This window comes from Syzygium oleosum, unplaced genomic scaffold, assembly GCF_021117445.2.
Source record: "Syzygium oleosum isolate NSW1041296 unplaced genomic scaffold, Sole_v2.1 Sole_v2.17, whole genome shotgun sequence".
Lineage (NCBI taxonomy): Eukaryota > Viridiplantae > Streptophyta > Magnoliopsida > Myrtales > Myrtaceae > Syzygium > Syzygium oleosum.
The window spans coordinates 6,153,945-6,170,286 of record NW_026607501.1 but is presented as its reverse complement, the minus strand read 5'-3'; the positions used below and the strand labels follow the sequence as shown (position 1 = coordinate 6,170,286).

The window sequence follows — 16,342 nt, the reverse complement described above, 5'->3', positions numbered from 1 at the left end:
GAGAAGAGGAAGAACGGTGCAGTGTTCTTCAATACTCAAATAAGGTCAACCGTAACCTGACCAGAAAAAATAAGGTAAAACATAATGATTAGTATTGTATTTCTTTGTATGTCCTCATCGTGCTCATGTCAAATAAAATAAGGGATAATGACACAAACAGTCCCTGAATTTTGATCCAATGTATAATTTGATCCTTGATAGACATGGCCATGGTTCGGAACTGGCCGGTTCCAGTTCGAAACCGGCGATTCCGATTCGCGGCCATGTATGAACCGAAACCGGGGGTTCCGGGCCGATTCCGGTTCCGGCCCGATTCGGAACCGGCCGGAAAAATAAAAAACATCAGGTCTTGCACATCTGCAGGCAGCAGGCCCAACTGTAGTTTTTTTTTTTTTTATCTACAGGCCCTGCTGCGGTTTTTATTTTTTTATTTTTTATCCAAGCCCGAAACTGGGCCCATAGGTCATAGGCCGGTTCCGGTTCCGAACCACAGGCCGGTCCCGGGTTTGACCCAGGCCAATTCCGGGCCGGTTCTAAGCCTAAACCGGCCCGTGGCCATGTCTAGTTCTTAAAGTTTCAATTTGTTCAATGTAGTCCCTAAACTTTAGCCTAATGTTCAATGTGGTCCCTGAACTTTTAATTTATTCAATATGATCTCTGAACTTTTGGTACATGCTCAATGTAGTCCCTGAACTATATGAAATTGTTTAATATAGTCCCGAAATTTGAATTAATAAAATGACTGCATTGAATATTTTCTTATAGTTCAGGAACTGAATTAAACTTGTACCAAAAGTTCAGAAATGACATTGAACAAATTAAAAGTTTAGGGATTACATTACACGTTCGGTTAAAGTTCAGGGACTACATTGAACAAATTAAAAATTCAGGGATCAAATTGCACATTGATACAAAGTTCACGGACTGCTTGTGTTATATTCCCATAAAATAATTATTGGATTTTGCATGTCTTGGTCTTGTTATAATTCTTTTTATAAGAGAGATATCCAAACTTTTTCAGCTCGATTAATCCCGAAATAGTAAATATGCCCTCACCTCGCGGCCCACAAGTCACGGCGGCTCAAGGAGATCTGGTTTCGTCTCTCCATGTGAATTCTCCTCTCGCTTTTCCACTCGATTATCTCCAACCTCTTCCTTTTTAAATCCTTCACACACACTCTTTCTCTCTCTCTCTCTCTCTTTCTCTTTGCATTGTCCTCTCCCGATCAAACCTCTCCATCCCACGGACAGCGAATCGATGCCTTATCCCCTCCAACGATGTCCGATCAATATTGGACTTGCATTTTGGTTGAACCACCGGGATGAGATCGCAGGGGCTCAAATCCTCCTGCGCCTCATGGCCTCATGCCCAATCCTTGCCGGCAGTGCCGGCGCCACCGACGTCTCGATCCTCCTCCTCGCCGGCGACCAATGTGGGCCACCGGTGCCTCCTTGTTGGTGTCGTCTCGCCTCGCCATGGTTGAGCTCAAGCAGCGGATCCTCACTTAGCTGTCTAAGCTCTCCGACCGCGACACCCACCAAATTGCTATCGCCATCCCCCATGCTCCTCAATTGCCTCTCACTCTATTTCTTTTCGGTCCCACGACTCAAATTCTAATTCCTCTCGTCTCAGTTTGCAGCTTGCTCTCTCACCTCACACACTCTCTCTGCAAGACTCTTGCTCTCTCGATCTCTCTTGCAACTCGCAGGTCGTGACCTTGCTTGCTAGACGGCCTGCTCCATTGACCCGCTTGGAAACCGGACCGAACTAGTGGTCCGATTCCCGGGTGGGTCCAGGGATCAATGGGCCATTCACGGTTTCACAGACCGGAAAACCGATCCTCAGAGAGGATGATTTTCGATTCCAAGATAAAAGTGACCCACCTTGAAACCGATGGCACCTGATATCGGCGAAAATACCCCGTTTGGGTAAAATGGCAATCCATCTAGAAAGGCTAACTACAAAGAATCAGGCCCTAGTTTCCCTCGCGATCAAACTCGCTCCACGGTCCATAAATAAATAGCACATAAAAATTAATTCTTACAGATAAAAAGGGGCCCCAGCATTTTCCAGGTCAGCAACCCGGCGCGCCAACCATTGCCGATAAGCCCGCCACGTGTCGCCCCGAGATCGCTTCTCCTTCTCCTTTCCCTCGGATCCGGCGTCTCCCTCCTCTGAACGGTTGGTGAAATAGAACGGCGGAGGAGGAGCAAGGGTCCTTCATCGTCAACACACCACACCGCACCGAACTTTCTCTCTCTACCTAACCGTTAAAGCTCCCGCCGAGGAACGCGATTCGGAGAGAGACCGCGCGCAACGCAGGGAGAGATGTCGACCGCTTCGGTTTGCTCTTCGACGCTCCAGCCGCGGATCGGCGGGCTCGGAGGAGGCCTCGAGCTCCGGCGATCTCCTCTCCGCCGGCCGGGCAATGCCCCCTTCGCCAGGTATTGAAGTCATCGCCGCTTTTTTTTGTCTGCGGAGCTGAAAGTTTTTTTGGGAACGGCGTTCTTCGAGAGATTGGTGTTTCGTTCGGAATTCGAGATTGTATCTGGGCGGAAGGAGTGTAATCTTCCGAGGGAAGTTGTTGCGTACCGATTCAGTCCGGAACTTAGCGAGGAACGAACTGTTGATGGCGATTCGATCGGGTATAGTCCAGGAAAACGAAGTATGAAGTGGAGAGAATCGGTTCGCTTTCCTTTTTCTTTAGCCGGCTGTGTAGTAGGAGCGTGATGTGGTTTGCCGCGCGAAGATAGTTCGCGGTAGCTAGCGTTGAGGATTTTAGGCTGATATTTTCTGTTGATGACTCGGATTGAAGTTTGGGCGCTATATGTTTGTGATTATGCAAAGCTGAACTATATATAGTACTGGAGGTCCATCTTTTCTTGTAGGTGATTCGATGTATTTATTCAGGTTGGCACAAAGCGAGGAACAAACTGTTTATGGCGATTCGATCGAGTGTAGTCCAGGAAACTAAGGATAAAGTGGAGAGAATCGGTTTGCTTTCCTTCTTCTTTTCCCGGCTGTGTGAAAAGAGCGTGACGTGGTTTGCCGCGTGATGAAATTTCTTATTAGCTAGCGTGAGGAGCTTAGGCTGAGATTTTCTGTTGATGACTGGGATTGAAGTTCAGGCGCTACATGTTTGGGAATATGCGAAGCTGAATTATATACAGTACTGAAGGTCCATCTATGCTTGTAGTGATTGATTGGCTGTTACTTTGGCCAATAACTCATAGCAGAAGTTTTCTGCGATTTTCTCTTCCTCTGGCTTCGTAATCATACTCTAGTGATATGTGAAGGTACTGGGGGCATTGAGAGCTCGAATTACCAGGTGTCAAGATTGGATTCAGTCTTCAGAGTAGAACTTGTGTTGACTTTTGACGTCAGTCGTTTAGAAAGATTGTACATAAAGGTGGAAGATAGCTTTCCCGACAATTAATGGGCAGTTCGCACTTCCAGAGTAATTGCGAAAAAAAAGTTGTCATTATTAGTAGCCCATTGCATGTGTCTTTCTTGCTTCGTCTGATAGTTCTTACTAGCCTTGTTTACTTCTCATTTGTCGTTTGAGAGTGAAGTTAAGATTGTTTGGGACTTCACTTTTCAGACTACTTTTATGGACATTGCCCTTAAGCTCTTCTACAGTTCTTTATCTCCCATTTCTGATATGATTACTTCCCTTTGTATGGGTCTAAATAGGAAAATCCAGACAGTGGTGAAGGCATCTTCACGAGTTGACAAATACTCCAAAAGTGATATTATTGTATCTCCATCAATTCTATCTGCTAATTTTTCGAAGCTGGGAGAACAGGTTCCATTCTATCACTTATTTTTCAAAGAGCTATGAAATGTTTGATTTGTCTCTATCCCATTACTCGGATCTTTAGTATGGTTCTAGCTTGCATGCTTTAACAATATTCCAAGTCACAAACTTGGCTTTTTTCTCAGATTGTTTCTGCTAAGGGTTGTCATGTAGATCCATTGTTGTGGTATTTGACTATTATATAGTGATCCAGGTGAAAGCTGTGGAGTTGGCAGGATGTGACTGGATCCATGTCGATGTGATGGATGGCCGTTTTGTTCCCAATATTACAATTGGTCCCCTTGTGGTTGATGCCCTGCGCCCTGTTACAGATCTTCCTCTGGATGTTCATCTGGTAACCTTTTCATTTGGTGGATTTTCTTCAATAACAGAAGGTTGTCGACTGAACTGAATACTTAATAACTTGGAAATCGTGTACAGATGATTGTGGAACCTGAACAGCGAGTACCAGATTTCATCAAGGCTGGAGCTGACATAGTCAGTGTACATTGTGAACAAACTGCTACCATCCACTTGCATCGCACACTCAACCTAGTATGATCCTTTCTTTATTCTATATATGCAGAACATGTTGTTCTTGGTGGTTGTTCATGTTCTTTAATGACTCTTTACATGGAGCAATGTGTACATCTAGACAGTCCACAACCGCAGAGTCCTTGGAAAATATTCTTTCATGAAAAAGAGAGAGGCTTCAGCCTGTAAGGATAATTTATAAGAATAACTGCAACAGCTAATTATAAAACTTTTTAGTTGTATAAACAACTTCAACCATGTAGATCCTCAGTATTTTACAGTGCATGCCATGTCTTCTACTGGCAACCCAATTTTTTTACCTTCCTGGAGAATGTAAGTCCCTTTCTAGGACTTGGAATAATGACGGACTTCTGTTGCACATGTTCCCTTTGTCTGTTGCTATTTACAATACTATTGGGATTGTATGCAGCACGCTGCCCTTTCACTGTCCTAAACACTAACTTCAGAGGCACACATTGCCATCTCATTTTAATCCGGTAATACGACCTCCGTGATACAGATGTGGTGCACTGGTCTTCTGGCATGTTGTGTCGATAGTTATAATAACTGGGGTAGAGGTTGATCTTTCACAATCCGAATATTTTTGCTTCTTTATCTGATATATTGGTGAATCTATTCGTACCTGAGACTCCTAATATTGGATGGGTAGTATAACTGCCCCCAATTTTCTGTTCATCACCCGCCTTGCAGTTTAATATAATTTATGCGTCTTTTACCGAATTTTGGTTGATGATGATCTAGATTAAAAGTTTGGGAGCTAAAGCTGGAGTTGTCCTGAACCCTGGTACCCCACTAACCGCTATAGAATATGTCCTTGATGGTGAGTTTACTGTTTGTTCACTTCCGTCGCAATTTTTCTTTTATTTTCTTAAACTTTCCCAATATTTTACCCAAGGATTTTTCGTCCAAGAGGTGGCAAATTTATCTGATGAAAGAGAAAATATGACACTAGCTTTCTTTATGCAAATAGTGGTTGATCTGGTGTTGATCATGTCGGTGAACCCTGGCTTTGGTGGACAAAGCTTTATCGAGAGCCAAGTGAAGAAAACATCAGACTTGAGAAGGATGTGTGTGGAGAAGGTAATGTTCTTGGGACATGGTCCTATGTCATTCTTCTTTACTTGGTTATCTGTTTGGTTATAGTGAACTTTTCTCTTGAAAGTAATAAAAAATATCATGGAACTTTTTTGTCTTCTCCTTTGTGGCAGGGAGTCGACCCATGGATTGAAGTAGATGGTGGAGTCGGCCCAGCCAATGCATATAAGGTGCTGTTATGTAATTGTTATGTGCCTACTAGTAGTTTGATCTGTCTGACTGACTCCTTGATGATTCTATAATATTGGGGAAGAACTTGGATTGAATTTTTATTGAACTGTTGCCAGCTGGCACAAAGGGACATCTTAGATTGTTTTCTGATCTTTTGAGTGTAATAGCCAGCGATATTTCCTTAGCAAATCACGAGACGTCAAATTCTGGAAGTATGCTTGGGTACACTAAGACGTCAAAGACATCCCAGAAGAACCAAACTAAGTGTTCTAGCTGTTGAAATATACTGGATGCTCCATGTCCATTCATTTTCCTCGCAGAGTCCCTAAAATGTATATTATCCTTGGGTACACTGGAGCATTTAAAATGATGGAAGGGGGAAAGTAACAAGGCATGCCTATTGATGCTTGAACCTACCAGTAGTTACCGACACAAAGTTCAAATGATTTTACCAAATTAGAAGGATTTTATTCATTCTGTTCTATGAAGGGAAGGATGCGGGCACCCTAGGATTAAACATGGCTGCAAATATTTCTGTAGCTAAAGTGAACCAGAACCTCATTTCTGCTAACACATAAAGGCTCAAATGACAGATCACATGACATGCATGATTCCCATTTAAGCTGTTTCTATGCATGCAGGTCATTGAAGCTGGAGCAAATGCTTTAGTTGCTGGTTCTGCAGTCTTCGGTGCTAAAGATTATGCGGAAGGTAGGGCCACCTAAAACCTTTTAGGCTCAAGAAGGGAAAATCCATTCGCTATAATTTGGTTTGACCCTCCCCTTGGGTATGTTTTGAATGTTTTACAGCTATCAGAGGAATCAAAACCAGCAAGAGGCCTGAACCAGTTGCTGTCTAAGCTCTCAAGTCTTCCAGTTTAATTTTTGATACTGAATTCTTCACATCATGTATGTCAGCTTTTCACTCCATCGGAATTCCTTTCGGTATTTTAACTAGTTTAGTTGGTCTGGATTATGATTTTTGGTAAAAGACATAATAAATTATTAGTAGTCAGAATCACCGACATGATATCTTGACTTGGTGTTTTTTTTTTTTTGGTAAGGTATCTTGACTCAGTGTTAATATGGCCAATAATGATAATTCATTGTGAATTTCTTGTCTGTGCTCAGCATTGGTTCTCTAAGTTTTTGAATGAACTCTCTCTTTGATGCGTTCATATCACTTCTTTTCATCCGCAGAAAGATTGCCAAGGCAGCAGAATATTGCAAGCTCATGACGTCGAAGATGCTATTACGTCCTGGTCAATTCTCTCGGGTGCTGTTAATCTTACAAGACTCGCGGATCATCCACCCTGAAAATAACGTTATGACAGGGAGTGTACATTATGTTACGAGTTGAATAATAAAGATCATCATTCAAAGTAAAACTCATCTAAGCATTTCCCTTTTTTGGCGTCCATTTCAACTGATGCATTGCATGGTGGCCTTTCGAAAACCTCATGTAGGCAGCAAGTTCTGGTTTCAACATATGAATGCTTGCTACTTCTGTTCGCTAAACTTTTCCAGGTGCCAACGTGCAAAAATTTGCATACCCTATTTTGCCTCTAGACTTTGTCATTGTGCTTGTAATGTCAAAACAATCCTTTCTCAGCCAACAGGAACCAACTTGCAACAAAAGAAAGCATAAAACAAAATCTTGGCCCCCGGGGTTCTGTTGCCCAATTTGCTAAAATTGTTTTTACGTTCTACCACCCTTCCATCTGTTCTTTAGAGGTCAAGTATTTGTGTGTCGATGCGCGCACGAGAAAGAGAGAGATGCATAATCCATTAATCAAGCATTTGGTTCCACGCGGAGGTGCTTGGGTTCCGGGCGCCCTCGAAGGCCCTTGAGGCGTCCGCGAGGAGGCCTTAGTCAATGTAGCGGGCGAGCAGATGGGCGAGGACAAAGCCGCTGCCGTCGCAGCCGCTGACGACGACCTGGGCATGGATCTGGGCGAAGCTCCTCGGGGCACCGCAGCGGCTCCGGAGCAGGGCAAAGAGGCGCTGCCACAGCGCTCTCGGAGCTGTCGGTTACGGCGCGGGAAGCGCTACTTCAACGGACATTTAGGGCGCAAATGGTAACCATTCTGCTCCAAAAATCAAATTCTTGCCAGAAATTGATTTTTTGAGGAGAAATCTGTTTGATAAAACATGATTAATTCTGCCCCAGAAATTGATTTCTGGAACAGAAATCTATTTTTATTTTTTATTTTTTAGGCACCTCAAAAAAAATAAATTTCACTCAAAGTTGGTGCCCAAAGGTATTCTAAGCCATTTTGTGAAGTTTTGAAATTTTTGATTTTTTGATTTTTTTGGGCACCTCAAGAAAAATAAATTTCACTCAAAGTGGGTGCTCAAAGGTATTCTAAGCCATTTTGTGAAGTTTTGAAATTTTGATTTTTGATTTTTTGGGCACCTCAAAAATTAAATTTCACTCAAAGTGGGTCTTGCCAAAGGTATTCTGCCATTTTGTGAAGTTTTGAAATTTTTTATTTTTTGATTTTTTACCTCAAAAAATTAAATTTCACTCAAAGTGGATGTCCAAAGGTATTCTAAGCCATTCTGTGAAATTTTGAAATTTTTGATTTTTTGATTTTTTTGAAAAAAATTCACCAAATTTCATATTTTCCCGAAATCTGACTTTTTTTTATTTTCGGGAGATTTTTATGAATTTTTCTGGAATTTTTCAATTTTTATGCATTTTCTGAAAAAAAAAATTAGTGAGAAAAAGAGAGAAAATATGGAGAATGCATTCTGGAAGAGAGAAGTTACAAAAAGTAGCTTCTCTTTTTCTTGCCCAAAACTCATTCTGGAATCAAAAATGCATTCTGAAATCACTCAGTATAGTGTAGAATATTTCACGTTCTTTCATGCCAAATTGAACATGCAATTTCCAATCATGAAATTCAGTGACATCAAATGATTGTAGCTTGATAATATCATAGGAACTATGTTTTACCATTTTAATCAGAGCAAAGACGTAGAAAGAGTGCACCTTGGAGTCCTCGGAGCTCACAAAGTCGAATAAAGCTCCTAACCTTGGTCAAACCGCTCTGTAGAGGTGGAGTTTGCCAAAACAGACCCCAAAAACAATCCGGAGTGCCAAAAAACCTGGATTGCTCTTGTTGCTGGAAGCCGAGAAGTCGCCGGAAATTCGTTGGAAGCCGAAAAATCGCCGGACTTCCGGTTGTCGTATCTCAGCCGTCCGACCTCCGTTCAATGTGAGTGATTACTCAAAACGCTCGTATCGACGAATAGAACAAGACCCAAGTGGTTTCACCCTCTGAAATTGGCTATAATTTCTGGGTTCTTGAATCAAAGATTTCGGCCGATCCCACCGTCGAAATCGAAAATAAATAATACCTGTGAGTTCGTCTCGACGAGATCTTCAAGTAGACACCTTTCTTGCTCAAATCCAAAACACGAATCTAATACTTCAAGATTGTTGAATGTTATGGGTTTGAGAGAGTAGATAGTGTTTTGCTTGAAATGTTACACTAAGAGACATCAAGTTTGGAACGCTCAACAGTGTTACCTCCAGCGTAGATAAATCCTAGAATTTATATGTAAGCTATTGGGCTTCAGCCCATATGGGCCCAAAATAACCATGCTTTAAACATATTGGGCTTGTATGTGAACATATTATTTGGACTATATTAATAATATATCCAACATTCTCCTCTCGTATTTTGGTTGAACCACTGGGATGAGATCGCAGGGGCTCAAATCCTCCTGCGCCTCATGGTCTCATGCCCAATCCTTGCCGGCAGTGCCGGCGCCACCGACGTCTCGATCCTCCTCCTCGCCGGCGACCAATGTGGGCCACCGGTGCCTCCTTGTAGGTGTCGTCTCGCCTCGCCATGGTCGAGCTCAAGCAGCGGATCCTCACTTAGCTGTCTAAGCTCTCCGACCACAACACCCACCAAATTGCTATCGCCATCCCCCATGCTCCTCAATTGCCTCTCCCTATTTTTCCTCTCAGTCCCACGGCTCAAATTCTAATTCCTCTCACCTCAGCCTGCAGCTCGCTCTCTCACCTCACACTCTCTGCAAGACCCTTGCTCTCTCAGTCTCTCTTGCAGCTCACAGGTCGCGACCTCGCTTGCTAGACGGCCTATTCCATTGACCCACTCAAAAATCGAACCGAACCGGTGGTTCGATTCTCAGGTGGGTCTAGGAATCAATGGGCGATTCACAGTTTCACAAACCGAGAAACCAATCCTTAAAGGACGATTTTCGGTTTCAGGGTAAAAGCCACCCACCTTAAAACCGATGGCACCTAATATCCGTGAAAATATCCCGTTTGGGTAAATGGCAATCCTTCTAGAAGGGCTAATTACAAGGAATCAACCCCTAGTTTTCCTCGCGATCAAATTCGCTTCACGGTCCATAAATAAATAGCACATAAAATTAATTTCTACAGATAAAAGGGGCTAGCATTTTCCAGGTCAGCAACCCGGCACGCCAACCATTGCCGATAAGCCCGCCACGTGTCGGCCCGAGATCGCTTCTCCATCTGCTTTCCTCGGATCCGGCGCCTCCCTCCTCTGAACGACCGAGAAAATATTGCGTGAGTGGAATACTCCACGTAAGCAATACACAACTCCACTGAACGCGTGACACCTGGCAAGCGGGCCCACATATCAGATTTATTAAAAAATCTGACCCTTTCCCTTCTCTCTCCCATCCTCCGTTAAACCTCCGTTACCCTCGCCTTACTGCTCAAATATTCACTTTTTCACTTGGTTTCTCTCTCCCTCCCTCCTTCCGCTCAAACTTCTCCTGCTCCCGACCTCCTCTTCCTTCCTCCGCGACTTCACCTCCTTTGATCGTGAACCCGCCGCGCCTACGCCGGTTGCCTCCGCCGGCCCCTTCCAGAAAACCCATTTTCTCTCTCTCTCTCTTTCATTCGCGAAGCACGGCTCTTTTTGTGGACCGCGCCTCCGCCTTCGCCGGTTGCCTGCGCCGTCGCCTCCCGGAGCCCATCGGTGGCTCAGATCCCGACCACGCGGCCGCCTCCGCCTACGCCGTCGCCTCCGAAGCCCCCCATTGGCCATTCGTCCTCTGCCCTTCTCTCTCTGTCCCAAGAAACGGCTCCGCTCGGCTCTCTGTGACGAACCGCGCCTCCGCTGTCACCTCCCGAAGCCCCTTTGGCGATCTCGGGCTCCGACTCGCCCTCTTCGTTGCCTCCCGGAGCCCCATTCTCAGGTTAGGGTTTTGTATGACTTGAACTTATTCCCTTTTTTGCCCTAACGTGAAGATCGGTGGCTCAAATCCCGACCACGCGGCCGCCTCCGCCTATGCCGTCACCTCCGAAGCCCCCCATTGGCGATTCGTCCTCCTCCCCTCTCTCTGTGTCCCAAGAAATGTCTTCGCTCGGCTCTCTGTGACGAACCGCGCCATCAACAGGTTCGCTGTTATTATGTTTTTTCCTTGGTTAGTTTGTTTCGTCTTCACGGAATTGTTTTTTTTGGCGTTTGGGCAGATTGTCGGATTGGTCGTGCTTAATTTGTCAAATAATGAGGTTCGTTTGGTGAATGGGTGATAATGTTTGTGCTTGTTATGACTCTGTGCTAAATGAAAGATGTGGCCTGTGCTCATTCTTACACTCTCTGTTGATTCTGCTCGAACGAAAGAACATCACGCATGTTTCTTGAGTGCAATCTGAGGATAATGCCACAGACAACCATTTTTGTACTTGTGTGGGAGAAAATAGATGCAAGCATCATAGGTTGTCTCTTCATTGGATTTCATCTGCAAAAATATAAAAGGGATCTTTTCAGTTGCACTGCTTTGAGATTATTGAGCTCTATTCGTTAAGTGCATCAATTAGTCTATTTTCTGCAAACTGATTATGTTCACGTCCGTCATTTTTGTTAATTGTAGTCAATTCAAGTGTGGATCTAATTATGTTTAAATTACTGGCCTTTTTTTTTTCATCTTGAGTTCCCCCTTGCAGTTTGGTTTCGTGATCGATGAGCGGCTGAGGATCAATAAGAACAAGCACAAGGTCATGTAACTTTATCCGTACATTTTATAACACTGAAAATCAGGGCCCTCCGTTTCTCTTGTATATGTAAATTTGGGTGTAAAGCTTACATCACAAAGTTTGCCCATCTACTTTCTTTGATTTTACTTTCATTGTCCCTGAAATGTTTCATACATGATAATCCAGGATCTCCTGCATGCATTGAAATGTTGCTTGAAGTCTTATGATGTGATTCACTATGCACAATATGTGAATACTTTTATCGTTTCTTTAATTAGCATTAAGATTTCATCGGAAGTTTGTGGACAATAACACAAACTCCAACGTTTAGTACCACTAATATTTGCACTAAAAACTTAATAAGTCCTTGGTGTGACATCTCTGTGACACTAGGTTTTGAGGTGGGAAGAAATGCCTGCTGTTGAACGTGCTCATTTGTCGCGGGAGAAACAGGCAATTTTTTAACTCTTCCTTTTATTGCCAAAGTTCAATATCCTGATCATTTCTCTTGTGAGAAATCCAAAATATAGGATGTATTTGCGAGCAATGTACTACAACTTATTTGGGCTACTATGTTTATTTGTTGGGCTTATCTGCAAACAATACACAGTCTTGAGTGGTTGTATCAATGTACCAGTAGAGTTGCATCTTAGTGGAACTCAAAGCTTAGAAATAGTAGCCAGAATGAATTTGTTAGATGTTAACTTGTAAATTGTGTTGTCTAGGTGGCTGGCTTTGCTGCTTTGTCCAATTGAAAATCATTGGATATCTAATCTAATGAATCAATAGTTGATTGTTTGTGTTGGATGGGGAGCACTTCTGCTGTGGTTAGTGTGGTTAAAGCCAATATTCAACGTGATAGTGAATGTTAGGGATTTTGGAATGACATCAGCAAATGTAAAAGTATAGCTAATCCTGAAAATTTTGTATAGAATGTGGACATTCTGTGGTACACATGGTGATCGATTTGCCAAATTTATTGATTTTTTAATAGCTTGTCCGGATACTTCATTTAGACACAATGGATTAATGCATAAGATATGAACTTTCCTTGAATCTTTTTTCTCTAGACATGAAACTGTATTAGGTAAAGTAGGTGTGGCTCCAGTGAGGGAAAGACATAAGTCCATGATACTCCATTGACTTGATTTTTCTTATTTGGCAGTAAGTAAGAGATTAAACCCCAATGACGTTAATGACCTGGTGAGAAGCCAGCAACAGCACCACCAGCTAGAGCACCTGAAGCCGAGTAAGTATATGCAACAAAATGGGCAGATTTCCCTTTATCCACAGTTGGATTTATCTGAGAGAATTTTATTTGGCTTTCCGGGTACCGAAGAAGGCAAAGAAGTGAGACTCGTGATGAAGAACACTAAAGAGTACACAAATTTTGGTGTTCCTTGTGTCTTTAGTAACTATGTTAGATTATTTTTCCCTACTTGTTTCTGTTTGTTCTGGAACTTACTGTTTCATCTGGTAGAAAGACGGAGTCCGATGATTTTCAAAATTCTATTTAGATCCTTATCTTTCCAATTATTACTGTGGATTTCATTCTTTTAGTGTTGCACTTAATTTGAATACTTGGGTGTGGCTGTTTTTCACTGATTTATCCTTACTCACTTCGTTAGATCCATCTGTGCGCATTATCAATTTGTATGAATGAAGTTTCTCTTTTGAAAAAGAGAGAGTGGCAGCATTGGAAGCTGGTATACCCATATGTCGTAGAATGGTGCATTACCTATAGCAGTTACATTTGTCGTGACCAGAGTCGAGAAACAATTCGTGGTGTTCTATGACCATGTGGGGGTTTATCTTGCGTCAGAATAAGCAAAGTTGATATTGTTCGGCATACTTCAGGTAAAAAGCGTTATGTTGCTTAAAACAAGCAAGCACCGTGTGTTAATCTTGTCTATCAAGAAAATTGACCCAAAAAACGATTATGTTTTGAATTAAGGTCCGCTTCTGCAGTGGAAGATGGGAAATTCTTCGTTGGGATTTAACAAAATGACTAGCTGGATGAAAAATTTAGCATCCTGTTCGGGATAAGGTCTGTTTCCACAAGTTAGAGCATCGTCTCGCCTAATCTTTGGCATAGGTGAAATCTTAGTTTTGAATAAGATCGCATGAACAAAGGTTGTACCAGTCTCAAATGCTTTCTTGAGCAAAAGAAAGCTACTGGCAGATTTCAAGTCGTGTTAATCAATCCAAATTTCTTGCAAAAAAAAAACTCTAGACTCCGTCAAATTCATATTTTGCCCAGGAGAGTTCCTCTAGACAAAGCTTCCATCGCGATGTCATTCGCAAAAATTAGGTGAGTAATTCCAAGAGCTGCTCGTGCCGCCTTCAATCCAACCATCCCCCAACCTCCCGCCAAAAGAAAAAGGCAAAGAACAACAATAATAATAATAGTTATTGCTATTATAATACTAACAAATTTGCAAAAGGAGAGTGATTTGGTCATACATTTTCGTAATAACTCTTAAAGCGCATGTTAGTCATTGCTCCGCACATAGAGAATGTGAATTTCCATCATTGCGAATCATCCCAAACTATACAAGACTGCATCATGGACCTGGTTCCTAGGACTATGTAGGGCAAGTGCATATGCAAGAAAACTGAGAGTGCAGGGATCAATGGTTATTCTACTGGAACAGTCGAAAGTTATACTCACAAGACTGCTTGGACACTTGCATCGGATCCCTTGCGTTCTTGCGAATTCATCCCAATCCGCCTACGGTAGTATATGACAATTACTGGATCGTACAAAAACTCTTTTACTTACAAAAAAATAGAAGGGCCTCCCTGCATGACTTCTTACTCGCAACCTCGAGACCTCTCTAATCAAGACATAAAGTTGATGCATTGAAGTATCACTCAAGTATCAGATGTGCAGGCCTCCAAGATGAAGAAGGATTACACAGTTAGTACCCATTTTTCACCTGAATGATATCTTGGGAAGACCTCGTTAGGATACGCATTCGAGACTTCGAAAACTTCTTTGATATTGGGAGTTGGAGGGGACCGTTCTGTCAGTATCTCTGTGAGGTTTGTGCCAAGCAAAATCGGCACAAACCATGACTAGACTGAGCTCTAGGTGTGATCTTGTGTGCTGCAGAACGGATTAATTCTCTGTTCCTGTCATCCTATGCTTCCAGCAAGCATTTATCTGAACCTGAAAGCCATAGTTGGACTGCAGTCCCGTTGTTGTAATACTTTTTACATAGTCCTGCAAGTGATAGGATCTAGTCCTTAGTCAAGTTATCAATCTTATACTACAATTATAAAATTAAACTAGTCAAAAACCAATTATTGACTTCAACACAAAATGGCAATTTTCAGTGAAGTAATATCTTATAAAGTTCATCCAGTTTCAATGAACTCTAAGCAAAGGTGTATAGTCATAAGTGAAAAAAAGTTGTCAAGTTAAAATACCATATTGCACCATGGTTATTCAGAGGCAGGTCATTTAACTGTGAACACCAAAGTAAAATGCATCTATGGAAATCCTAAGGATAGGAAAACTCAATGATAGTTTGGCACTTGTTTATATGGCATTGTTGTACATTTAAACCTAAACAACACTCGTAGACATAAACATTTACTAAACCTTAAAAAACCCTCAGGAAGTTTCTAAATAACACAAGAGTTACTAAGGCCATGTAGGGTTTGCTCCATTATGTTAATGCTAGACCAAAGAAACTTGAGATTTTTCAAGATTTCTTACTCGGTGGAGTACTGCCCTCCGGGTGCTAGATCCAACATATTCCTCAAGATATTCCTGCACATAATACATTACGCTTCCATAAGAGAAAGAAAAATAGACCAACGGCTTTACCCTGTGGATTGCTCTCTCTCTCTCTCTCTCTCTCTCTCTCACACACACACACACACACACACACACTCACACAGATTATCTAAAACCTCTGTCCGTGGAAGCCTAACACATCGACACACTTCCATGTCCCAAAAGAAAGACTCCAATCATAAGAACACAAATGAATTTACTTGGAGTCCTTAATTCATACTATCACAAAACCACTGATTGTTCTCCTGAAATCCTTATTTCTTTTGGGATGGAGAAAGATTAAGTATTTCTCCTTTGACAGAGATGACAGGAGGATGCAGTGGATTTTACAATGATGGTTTAAATACACAAGTACTGCCTACCTTTGAGTAGTGGGTATCCAAATCAACAGCAGCCCTTTGTTCCGAAGTTTTAGCCCTAAAAACGCGGATTGCAATTGAGATGGTTCGCCAATCAATATACACAAATCAAAAGATCATTGTTAGACCGCTCAAATAGTGACTCAAGTGCAATATCAGGACTGGATTCAATTTTTTTTGGTTTTAAGTGACAATGCAATTGCATCATCAAAACAAATTTAATTCACATGGTAAATAGCACAAGTAGCTACTTAAAACAAGTATGGGAATTTCTTTGGGAAAGTAAAAATGAAACCAATTTTCTTGAGGAAAGTCAAAACAGCTTCCACTCCCCCGATAACAATGTTCCATCATATGGCGAGGTCAAGATACAGAATATGAATGGATTCAAGTGAACAATAAGCAGTTTCACCATTAAAAGGCAAATTGTGAGAGGACCCTTTTTTTCCTAGATGAAAACACGGAATCATCTCAGGAAGACTGCAACTGCGATGCAGAAAGGCTCTCGCTAGATATTGATCTTTCTTCGAATCTCTATTTCAAAAAATTGTTGTTCCCGCACAATATCCAAG

General features: G+C 42.2%; 1 protein-coding gene and 2 long non-coding RNA genes across 3 annotated transcripts; 2 read left to right on the top strand and 1 right to left on the bottom strand.

Annotated features, from left to right (window-relative positions):
- The first annotated feature begins 2,283 nt into the window (after positions 1-2,283).
- Positions 2,284-7,005, top strand: LOC115691114 (ribulose-phosphate 3-epimerase, chloroplastic-like). Its single transcript, XM_030617695.2, has 10 exons — positions 2,284-2,445; positions 3,695-3,806; positions 4,012-4,152; positions 4,239-4,352; positions 5,094-5,172; positions 5,323-5,432; positions 5,561-5,617; positions 6,260-6,329; positions 6,428-6,526; positions 6,818-7,005. Exons 1-9 carry the CDS (start codon positions 2,330-2,332, stop codon positions 6,475-6,477), a joined length of 849 nt encoding a protein of 282 aa, XP_030473555.2. The 5' UTR covers positions 2,284-2,329; the 3' UTR covers positions 6,478-6,526; positions 6,818-7,005.
- A 3,177-nt stretch (positions 7,006-10,182) lies between these two features.
- On the top strand, positions 10,183-12,059 carry LOC130140240 (uncharacterized). Its single transcript, XR_008818257.1, has 4 exons — positions 10,183-11,026; positions 11,577-11,627; positions 11,793-11,855; positions 12,000-12,059. It is a non-coding gene; the product is annotated as an uncharacterized LOC130140240 (long non-coding RNA).
- Positions 12,060-14,024: 1,965 nt separating this feature from the next.
- Positions 14,025-15,869, bottom strand: LOC115665514 (uncharacterized). The gene is made up of 3 exons (XR_004003775.2): positions 15,774-15,869; positions 15,331-15,384; positions 14,025-14,832 (listed from the first exon to the last, which is right to left on the bottom strand). It is a non-coding gene; the product is annotated as an uncharacterized LOC115665514 (long non-coding RNA).
- Positions 15,870-16,342: the final 473 nt, after the last annotated feature.

Coding starts and splice junctions, on each gene's coding strand:
- LOC115691114 (XM_030617695.2), top strand. CDS start 2,330: ATGTCGACCGCTTCGGTTTGCTCTTCGACGCTCCAGCCGCGGATCGGC. Junction 4,153..4,238: donor TTCCTCTGGATGTTCATCTG/GTAACCTTTTCA, acceptor AATCGTGTACAG/ATGATTGTGGAACCTGAACA. Junction 4,353..5,093: donor TGCATCGCACACTCAACCTA/GTATGATCCTTT, acceptor ATGATGATCTAG/ATTAAAAGTTTGGGAGCTAA.